The 10848-nt window shown below is 41.2% G+C and overlaps 2 protein-coding genes across 2 annotated transcripts; one reads left to right on the top strand and one right to left on the bottom strand.

The window, feature by feature from the left end:
• The first annotated feature begins 1441 nt into the window (after positions 1 to 1441).
• Trx2 (Thioredoxin 2) lies at positions 1442 to 3771 on the top strand. Its single transcript, XM_043422549.1, has 4 exons — positions 1442 to 1615; positions 2867 to 2983; positions 3207 to 3323; positions 3399 to 3771. Exons 1-4 carry the CDS (start codon positions 1592 to 1594, stop codon positions 3459 to 3461), a joined length of 321 nt encoding a protein of 106 aa, XP_043278484.1. The 5' UTR covers positions 1442 to 1591; the 3' UTR covers positions 3462 to 3771.
• On the bottom strand, positions 3623 to 10547 carry RpI1 (RNA polymerase I subunit RpI1). The gene is made up of 7 exons (XM_043422540.1): positions 10061 to 10547; positions 9261 to 9819; positions 8803 to 9148; positions 5205 to 8609; positions 4846 to 5001; positions 4450 to 4753; positions 3623 to 4289 (listed from the first exon to the last, which is right to left on the bottom strand). The coding sequence occupies exons 1-7, from the start codon at positions 10245 to 10247 to the stop codon at positions 4171 to 4173; spliced, it is 5076 nt and encodes a 1691-aa protein (XP_043278475.1). The 5' UTR covers positions 10248 to 10547; the 3' UTR covers positions 3623 to 4170.
• Between the last annotated feature and the right edge of the window lie 301 nt (positions 10548 to 10848).

Genomic DNA, 10848 nt, shown 5'->3' with positions numbered 1-10848 from the left:
ACGAGGTGAATTCACGACTCTAATTGATTCGAATTACAAAGGATGTCGCATCCGCATCGGTATGTCGCGTTTTTATAACACACGACTATACCCGATGATGCACGAATCGCGCTTCGGAAACGTAGACACGATCGCATCACTGAATTCCGGCTTGAAATGTTTAATAACGTTTTCCAATCGATCAGGCGTTTTTTTCCGGTGAGTTATCAATTGTCAGGGCTGAAGGATCTGCTTGATTCTCAACCTTCAATGGTTTAGGCCTGAGATCACCGAGAAACACAGGTATGAAACGGTCAGTGAACACACGACCTTGAGGAAGCGGGTATATTTATGCGATCGGTATTCGGTCTAAGCAACTCGGGCAGATAGAAATTTTGCGGGGAGCTTTTTCGTTGGGAACGTCGAGCTCTCCGAAATTGGTTCCATGAATTTTTTTTGGTAATTTTTTACTCTTCCGACGATTTTTTGACAATTTTCGTCAGAGTGAAGCTCGACCGATAAAATTTATTACTTACCCTTTTCGCGCTGGGTTTCGGACACCCTGTGTGTGTACAAATATATTCGCGCTATCGTACTCCGCCTCTATATCCTATAGATACATATAAAAATGACGATCTTCACATCCCGAGCAAATAAGTTCTGAATCATGCCGGACCGCATCATAGAGTACGTGCCATATACATTTATAGGCTATTGCATATTGTTAAGCAACCTAACGGGCAAATGTCGTCACTATGACGTCATCAGCAAGTTTTTGCAAGTAATTCTCATATATTGATTCACGAGGAATTTTTCCGAGCAAATTTGTGCCTATTATTTTTGGAACGTGACACATTCGATGGTTTCGACCAAAACACAAAAAAAAGAAACTCGCCGGGAATGAGATACTCGTCATCATGAAGTTTTTTTTATTTTTCCAATTTTCCTCGCTATTATCGAATTTCGATTTTTTAAAGAAAGTTGCACTTGAATAATGTAGGAACTTTATTTTTTTATGTCTACTTTTATTGCGTATGAAAAATCAAGGATTGCAAAGCAAAAGAGTTTGATTGAAGGGGAAGTGAAAAATTTGAGAGAAATATGTGGTTTGAGAAACTGAAAATGGGACAACCGGCGTCTCAGAGTCTCGTGCGTCGTCACGAATCCGTTGCCGGAAATACGTAGAAGCATGTATAGTTCCAGTCTTCCAGTACGGATGTACGATAGGTTACAGGCAAGGATTTTCGACTGCGGAAAGAATGAATGTAGAAAAAGTTTCTCTCTACTCCACGGCAATGATGTATATGTGTGGTGACGCCGGATTCGTCAATCTTCGTGAAACTCCGGCGTGGATTCGCGTGTGAGTGAATTAGCTTTCAGCGTGATCGAACTCGGGCTCTCTGCACCCTCCCCGTACGTCCCTAACCTCACATCCCGATTACGCGTATTACCACAATACGACGTTGCCGTTACGAGTTTAGTCTTTAGTCGTGCCGCGTCCTTCTTCACGGTACAACGTCACTTCGTAGCTCATCAAAGCCAGATTATTTTTTACGTCCGAAAGGGTGTTAACGATAAAAAAGCAAAAGCCATAAAATCAAACATTCCCAAGATGGTCCATCAAGTCAAAGACTCTGTAAGTTATTTATTAAAACTAGTTTTTTATTATTACACACACTTAAGTTGAATAATAGAAAGCTTGGATCGGGGAATGTTGTTCCTCGCGTTGTAACACCTCTCGTGTGTGCAAGTGCCCGATCGGAATACGGAAGCGAATAAGTAATCGATGAATATAGAGAGGTTTCGACCTTGAACAAAAAAAGAAATAATGCCGCAGGCTATTCATCGATCGTTAATAAATAAATCCCTTCGAAAGATATGATTATTCATGATTTTCCGTTGTTTTCGGGGGGGACTGCAACGCCGTATGCGATTCCAAATTCTCTACCAACTGCATGACCCAAATTCTTGATCGCCGGGCCCCCCCCCTCCCCCTCCAGACTTACTGACTCGCTACAATTCTGCCACGAGAATAGTCGGTAAAAACCGATGTTATTAAATTCCCGCGATTCTTGCCGCGCGTTGAATCATTTTTCATTTATTATTCCAAGGTGCATCATTATTATTGATAGGTAGAATGATTGTGTATAGTCTTCTATTATTTCGAGGTTACGAGAGAAAGAAAAATTTCCATCATGGCCACGGTCGCGCCTCGATCGATCATTCCACCAATTTCTCGGAATACGTCCAATTGGCGCGCATGTTAATCAACCCGATCCACTCCGAATTCCTTTAAAATATTCATATATTTTTCAATATTTCTCTGTGTCACCTCTAACGAAATAACCGAAAGTTTTTTCGGTTCTTTATATTCACCGTTTTCATAAAATACTTTTTTATTTAATTATCAAATATCTCGACTGATAAGAATAAAGATATTCGATCGACCTCGTTTTTTATTCCTCTTTCAACTGAACATTCGTCAATAATCATAATAATTTGTTCGGCTTTTGCACCTGAATCCGAATGACGATGACTATCTACACGCAACATCGCGATGTTCTTTCATTTTTTTCTTTTCCTATCACATTCGCGATGCGTTATCTAAATAATCTTGAATTTATTGATACATCAGCGTGAGTCAGAATTTCAAAAAAAAAAAAAAAGAACATTGAGCATTACGTGGTCATAAATTCAGATCTCGATTTTGACAACCGCGATGATCGGAGGGTACATTCGTTTCCTTATCTCACGAGTTTCCGTCCAGATAATATTTTTTATACTGTTTGTTCACACATTGGATTTCTGATGAACGAATCAAATTTTTGTCTTGTTTCATGCATATCAATTTAATATTAACTAATCGATTCATTCACCCGAATTTCAGGATGACATGAAAGCCCAGCTTAAAGCGGCTGGTGATAAACTTGTTGTCGTTGACTTCTTCGCAACTTGGTGCGGACCCTGCAAAGCAATCTCTCCAAAAGTCGAAGAGCTCGCTCAGGTAAGATTTTTAATTTTTTTACATTGACGAAAATGAACACTTAAGGATCCCTTCAAACTTGACTTTCAACATGAATATTATTATGATTAATTATGTGCGATTAATGTGAAAGATTTTCAAGTCGTAACTTTGAGTTAGAACAAATTCAGTTTGAAAAATATATAAATAAACGAGGGTATGTTACTGGTGATGTTACTGATGATAAAGAGATGAATTTTTTTAGACTTTGGGAGATGCCGTTGTGTTCCTGAAAGTCGATGTCGATGAGTGCGAGGATCTTGCTGCGGAGTATGGAATCTCGAGTATGCCTACATTCATTTTCATCAAAAATGGCGAAACGGTAATAAAACAATTTTTAAAAACGAAAAATCAAACAATTTTCCTAGGAAATTCTAATGCCCAAACACCTTTTCAGCTGGAACAATTCTCGGGAGCGAGTTTTGATAAACTCCAAGAAACAGTCAAGAGGCGTCAGTGAAAATATTCTGACAATCATGTCACCGCAAATCTACGAATAATCCACGTTTGATTTTGTATAAATGTTATCTTTGGAATATTTCTTCAACGTATTATATGTAAAAAAGAAAAACATAACGAAAAAAATGTAGAAAAATGAGCATCGAGGTTTTCCGCTATCAATATTGTTCAACACACATTTGTATAATTTTTTCTTGCTTTCTTGGTACAGAGTGAAAATCATTGTCCGTTTTGCTGACACCAATATTTGAAATGGCAAATCATCGGCTTGTAAAAATATACGAATAAATATAGCAAAATATTCGATCAAAGCACATTCGAACGAAACATTTTTTCACTTTCCCCAGTATTGAAAATTATTTCAATAAATATTTCGAGATTTTATCAATATTTTCAAATTTGTGTGTTGCAACATTTTGTTTCATTTGACGCACACAAGTTCTTTCGACTTTAAACACAGTTTTTCCTGATTTATTGCTAACTAAGATATCGAAAATCTGGTAAAAAAGTTTGACTTTATAAAAAGATATTCTGACGAATTGTAAATTGCTTAAGGATTTGCAACATCGGAAGGTTGCGAAAGATTACATTTTGCGAAGACTTTCGAATATTTACATAATGGTGAAATCAGAAATTTCTCAGAGATTAATACATATGTAAATGTTATATTCATGATTGCCAGATTTTTCGGCTCCGTCTATAAAATTAAGTTACGTCATCAAGGCGGTATTGTTGATTTTTAGGAAGACGTTGAAAGCTCCAGTGCCGGTTTTACAAGGTTGACCGAGCATTAAACGACTCGAAGGTGACATCAAGTTGTCCTGTTTGCCTGGAAAGAGTATAGATTCGTGGTTCAACATATTCCATATGAAGAGGTCATTTTTCATCATGAAAATTTGTCAGCAAACTTTATCCTCTGGTAGAAAAAATTGTTGTCAATTTTTTTTCATTCATCTTGGAAGCTCAGATTGCATTGAAAAATTGTTTACCTTGTAGAGTCGCGTTTTTGAGGAAATTGAGAGACGACTCGAAGCTCATTTGTTGCAAAGGCGAGGCCGAATCTTCCATTCCTTTACGGCTGAGTGGTTGAAAGGTTCCGTCGAATGTCATGTAATCAGCAATCAAGGACAGATGTCTCGTGTCCACTGTAATTCCATACATTCTGAACACATCTTTGACTTCCTTTAAAATAACTCGATTCGCAGCTTCAATTCCATAGGTTTGTGACACACCGTAAATGTCGTTCGTGTAGAGCTTGTGGAGATCGAGAATTTCAGCGTATTTGAACATTTCCTGGAAAAATAATTCCAAATCAACAATTTACAATGTCAAAATAGACATTTAATTTCGACGAATAAAAGGAGTGGCCGAATTTCAAAACTCACGACAATGTTCAATCCATCGGTCTTCAACACAGTTTCCCCTTCAGGATTTTGAAAAGTGAAGGCACGCTTTATGGCGGGTGTTTCCCAGAGAACAACTTTCTCGGCCACCGTTCTGAGTATCGTCGGCAAATCCAATTTGCTCATCTGCAAAGGCAGCTGTGAAGATGAAAAAAGGGACAAAATTATTGCAGAGTCTCAATGAGCAAATTATAATGAAATTTGAATGTGGAAAAATTAAGGGGAAATTGCAAAAGCGACGGTAAAAATCTGATCGTTGTTTCCAAATACTCCAAAATCAGTAAATATTTCATGATTAACTTGTAGTGATAATTTTGAATCGTTTCGAAAGAGTGACTTGCCCAAAATTTGAGTTTGCACCATAAGAATTTCTCGCTATCGAAATCGTAATCGAGAGCATAAGTGTACATATTAGCGACGTCCTTTTTTCTCTGTTCCGTGATTAATTTATCAGCGATGCAGATGGGTTCGTCAGGGTCGTCCTCGTCTTCGGGTGTGTCGTTAGGAATTTGATGTTTTTCATCGTCCTCGGGTTCCCGAGGTGCAGCGTCTTCCATTTCCTCTTCTTCGGGATCTTCGTATTCCTGATTTTCGCGATGTCTCGAGATCGATCGAGAGGCGGTGGCGTCAGCGTCTTCGGCAGCTTGCTCTTCGTCGGAGGATTCGTGTAGCTCACCGAGATCGGATCGACTTGGTTTGGTGTCTGGTTCGTCGGGTTCGCCAATGTCGAGCATCGCGTCGTCGTCGCGACTCGTGGATTTTTCTTCTTCAATGTGTAGCAAAGTCCCTGTGGATTTACCGAGCTTCTTTATCGACTGGAAGAAAAGTTTGAAAAAGCTCCTCTCAATTTGCTCCAAAATGTTACGAGGCTTGACGCAATACTCGTGCTTGTAACTTCTGTGAGGAAGACAATTAACGGTGACGGTGAAAGTGAGCTGGCGCTGAGGATTCTCTTCCAACTTTCGCTCGAGTTTAATGTTCCTGAGGACGTTAGAAAGGTAACATTTGGTAAGCTTCAATTGCATTTTCTTCGATTGATTCTCAACGTTGGGCAAATGTTTTTTGAAAGGGATTTCCATGCTCGGTGTTTTAATGTTTTTCGAAGCCATCATGAGAATTTCTCTCAATCGGGGGATTCCGAGAGTTACGTTCATTTCACCACGACCAGCAAAATGGAAAGTGTTGAGGGTCATCTGCGTGGAGGGTTCACCGATCGATTGTGCGGCCAGGAGACCCACCGGCTCTCCCGGGGGACACAGACTCTTCATGATTTTGGTGCACAATAAATCTCTGACTTCTTCTTTCCCGATCGAAGTCGTAAACCTCCGGGATTTCTCGTTCAGATATTCTTCCATGAGAGCCTCCATTTTCTCGGTGAGCACGCCGAACTGTAGATCCTGACGATAAACGGAGCTGGCCGGGTCCGGGCACCGGGCGCACTCGTCCTTCAGCCTTTTCTTGACTTCCTCGTCGGCCTTGATCCACTTTTTCATCAACGACAACGCCGCTTTGCTGCGTCCGCAGTTCGAGCTGATTTGTCGATGTTTCGAGCTCGCTGGATTGTTATTCAGGACAGAAAACTTGGCGAATCCGCTCGTTCGCCATTTGGTCCAGGTGTCGCCGTGTTTCGCTCTCCATTTGCGAATTTTTTTGTTCAGCTTACGGATTTTTTCTGTCGTCTCGTCCTTCAAGTGTTCCACTAACGCCGGATCCACGATCGCCTTACGGTTATCCACGAGAAAGTCCATTTCTTCTTTCCTCAGGAACCTCGAATTCGGGATGTCGAGACCGTCCTCGCCGTAGCACATCTGAATGAGACTCCCATCGGAATCTCTCACCGTCGAGTCGTAATTGACCGTCAATCCTTCCAAATGTTTGATCAAACAACGCTGTAAGTAACCAGAACGAGAAGTTTTAACGGCGGTATCGATCAGACCTTCACGACCTGCCATGCAATGGAAGAAAAATTCTTGGGGTTGAATCCCGGTCATGAAACGCCCGTCGATGAAGCCACCGGAACGCGGACTCGAGTCGTAGGCCGGAAAACTTGGCAGACTTTTTCCGCTTATCATAAGCGGTGGCCTCTTACCCTCGAGTTCTATTTGCCCCAGGAGGCAAGATATTTGCATAGTATTGACGGTCGAACCTTTGGCGCCCGATTGCACCATCAACTGGAGATTGTTGTGCGGAAATTTTTTCAGCAGTCCAGCCGGGAGGCAGGTTTTGTTGATGTCGTTGGTGAAGACATCCAAAGCACTTTTGTATTTTCTGTCAACGACAGCTCGGAACTTGGGATCTTTGGCGTACGATTCTTCCATTTTACTTTTGAGCTGTTCCTCGCTCGAGTCGGGGTCAAGTTCGAGGGTCGACGATTGAATCTGGTCCCCGATCTGCCGGCAGGTCTCGATGATGTCTCGGCGTTTCTGGTCGCTTTTTCGCACGACCAAAATGTCTTCTACCCCGAGAGTGAATCCGGAAATCTGCAGATAAGTTTGAAAAAGTTTACCGAAAGCACTGAGGACTTTGCTGGAGCAAGTGCCGCCGTAGAGCTCGAAGAGACAGTGGATGAGACCGTAGGGAGTTGCTCCGTAGTGAGTTTTGTCCAGGACGCCGGACAACAGCTCACCCCCTCGTATGACGACTTCCGCCTCGGACATCGTCCGCTGGTCCGTAAACTCCTCGCCGCACTTCCATCTCCGAGCTTTCCTAACCTGCCAATCCTTGGGAGCGATTTTCGCGGACGCTTCGAGGTTTATGGGTGCTCTTCCTCGAGGTGTCAAGTTGAGAATGACCGTTGAAATGATTTGCTTGCCGGACCACAGTCGAGCGGGTTTCAGAATTGACGGGGGCAAGAGTACGAGCTCCCCAGTCTTGTCAGCAATCGCTGAATAAACTAATTGCATATAATCCTCGCGATTAAAGAAATTACCGCGGAGCGTTAATCTCACACCGGAAATAACGTGGTCCTGGATTAAACCTCCCAACGGAGTGCCGTCTTTTGGTACGAGATACTGATTCGAGACGTTCGCTATGAAATAACCTTCGCTCCGGGCCAGCTCGTTCTGAGGAAAATGAGTGTTCATTTCGTCTCCGTCAAAATCAGCGTTGTAAGCTTTGCAGTTGGCGTAATGAAGACGCAGAGTTTTTTCGCCTTTCAGTATTCGTGCTTTGTGGGCCATTATACTCGGTTTGTGAAGCGTCGGTTGACGATTTAGCAGCAGCATATCACCGTTTTGCAAATGCCGATGAACGATTTTTATCCCGTTGAACGTTTTTCGCGAGCTTGAGGTCAAAAGGCGCTTCGCTATCGCCTCCAGCTGCGTTTTATCATCGCCTCGAAGATGCTTCACGAATCCATCCTCGCCCTCGATCATCACAGCTCCCGGATGAACCTCCGGTCCGTTCATTATCAATTTACGCAACTCCGTCACGTTCCACGGCGTAACCGGCACCGGATATGTCAGTTTCAAAGCGAACGCTTCCGGCACACCGATCTCGTCGATGTTCAGATTTGGATCCGGTGTTATTACGGAACGCGCTGCATAATTCACCCTCTTACCCATCATGTGCATCCGAATTATACCCTCTTTCTTCTCTATCACCTGCTTCAAACCCTGACAATTTGCCGATTCCGTCGTTTTACTCAGCTCGCGATCCATCAAATGGTCCACGTTCGATTGCAACGATGTCCAGGCGTGATGCAATTTTTCCGCTGCGCTCTCTCCTCTTATTCCCTCGAACACTGCCTGTGAAATCATTGTCATTCAATATACAATTTCAATTGCATGATTTTTCACTTTGATTCTTGCGGAAATTTCGCTTTTTTAACGTACTTTTGAATTCTATCTTGTTTTCTTTTGGCTCGAATAAAATTTCGAATCTTTTTTTGTTTTCTTTTTTTTTTTTTATTCCCCAACGCAATATCGTGAGCTAACTTACCCGGCCTTCTTCGGGAAGTTGATGCGTATCACCGTCTTGTATTGTTTGAATGATGTTTCGGAGGACGAGGCAATCTTGAATAATTGATTTATAAACTTGAGTCTGCGGATGCTCAACCAATTGACTGTTGAGAATGTTGACAGGTCGAACGATCGGGGGGAGTACTGGTATGACTTCAAAGAAAAAAATGTCCGTCGGCCACTCGAGATCAACTAATCCCAGGCACGGAATGATTATCTTTAAAATATCTGCTTCCTGTTCCCATAATCCACGGAGATTTTTCTTCGATTGATCTGGCATTACGTATGTTGTTTCCAATCTGTGAATAACTCGATTCGCCATCATCCTGAAAACAAAACGAGGGAAAAATATAGAAAACTGAAACATCTTTGAAAAGACAAACTTTGAAACTGAAAATTCTAAAGAAGAATACAGATTTTTAGAATTTGGAAACTCACGTGTCATCGTTGAGAGCTGGTTGATTGATGAGAATTTTGTTCTTGAGTACAGTCATTCTGGGAATGGGGTTGTGACAATTGATGCACATTCTGCCTGCCTTGTAGTTTTTGAGTACAGACTCAATGTAACTGTGCCATTCCATGTTTAAAACACGAGCACTGAAAGATCCTTCGGTTTTGTTACTCTGCAGGTAGCGCTTTTGGTTGCGAATTGTTTCTATGTAAGTTTCAATGATATCTGAGATGAATTCCAGTTCAGCCTCAGTGACCTGGTTCATGTTGGCGACGGCGGAATGAACCTCCTGTTCCAAGCCTTGAACTTCGTTCAAAAAGCCTTCTTCCATCAAACGAAGTTTTCCATTCAACAATAGCTTGATGTACGAAGGTATTTGGAGGGTATAACATTTCAGACATGAAAGTTTCAACAAAGTACACAAAACTTTGTGAAACAATGGATTGACTACTGGTACAGGTAAATCTATGTGTCCAAAATGGCCTGAACAGTAGAGAGGCCCCTCTCCGCATGTCCCGCAAGGGTCTGAATGGTCATTCAGCGGACCTAATCAAAACCACAAAGATCAATCATGAGAATTATTTACAACTTTGAGAATCTCTGATTAGATTATTTATTGTTACAGGAATGTGTACAAAAATATGAAATCTGCTAACCTGGACAGTTGAATATTGTCGGTTTATTTCTTTGTTTATGAATAATCAAAATCACTGACAATGTGATAATTGAATATTTTTATATCAGATTTTTGTTATGTTTAGGAAAAGAGCAGTTTTCAATTACTCACCTAGAGCAGGATCGTAAAGACCGCCTTTGAGCGGATGACCCAACACGTTGAAGGACAATGGTGTACAAATCTTGAGGACACTTAAACTTTTTATATCGTTTGCAGTAAATACTGAAAACATAAGACGATTCGGATCCAGATGTTTAGCCTGGCCCGTTTTACCGAACGGATTCACCGTTCGAAGCATTTTTGTTTCTTTATTGTTATTGTCACTTGAACACGTGCTGGTTTGATTTCATGTCAACTGCCCTCAAAAGTTTACCCCAATTGTTGTGTATATAATTTTAGGTACTTCCTCAACAAAATTACATTCTAAATATTTGTCTTTACGTTAGACCTTGGAAACTTGATTTTTTATTCGTAAAGAATTCAAAAAGATACGAGATTGTAAATTCTTGAGAAAAATCGGGAAATGGTTAAGTTTTCAGATTTTCAGGTTATGACTTCGATGGTTGGGAGTCACGTGCGATCAGTCGCGCGCATTTTTTCGAATTGCCAACACCTCTCATTTTTGTATTTATCGGCAGATTTTAAAAATTCCAAAATCTTCAAATATATCTTATACTAGAATTGTTTTCGATAAATATCTTATATCATTTGTCAAATTTCGACGATCTTTTTTAAATTCAATTATAAAATCCTTGCGGAACCACTTTGTCATTATTTATATTTCCCTCAGGCATTTAAACCCATGGGTATGGCGCATATTACCCACCGTGCATATTCCCCATTGAAATTTTGCATTGGCATCACTGGGCTTGAACACAAAGATTCATAGAGAGGCATGA

Source organism: Venturia canescens, chromosome 6 (genome assembly GCF_019457755.1).
Source record: "Venturia canescens isolate UGA chromosome 6, ASM1945775v1, whole genome shotgun sequence".
NCBI classification, from domain to species: domain Eukaryota; kingdom Metazoa; phylum Arthropoda; class Insecta; order Hymenoptera; family Ichneumonidae; genus Venturia; species Venturia canescens.
This window is presented reverse-complemented; position numbering and strand designations above follow the sequence as displayed.

Bases quoted from the DNA above. Each gene is read 5' to 3' on its own strand.
- Trx2 (XM_043422549.1), top strand. From the start codon at position 1,592: ATGGTCCATCAAGTCAAAGACTCT. The intron at 1,616-2,866 runs GTAAGTTATTTA...CCCGAATTTCAG, and splicing joins TCCATCAAGTCAAAGACTCT to GATGACATGAAAGCCCAGCT. The intron at 3,324-3,398 runs GTAATAAAACAA...ACACCTTTTCAG, and splicing joins TCATCAAAAATGGCGAAACG to CTGGAACAATTCTCGGGAGC.
- RpI1 (XM_043422540.1), bottom strand. From the start codon at position 10,247: ATGCTTCGAACGGTGAATCCGTTCGGTAAAACGGGCCAGGCTAAACAT. The intron at 8,610-8,802 runs GTAAGTTAGCTC...ATGATTTCACAG, and splicing joins AACTTCCCGAAGAAGGCCGG to GCAGTGTTCGAGGGAATAAG. The intron at 5,002-5,204 runs GCAAGTCACTCT...TCATCTTCACAG, and splicing joins GGTGCAAACTCAAATTTTGG to CTGCCTTTGCAGATGAGCAA.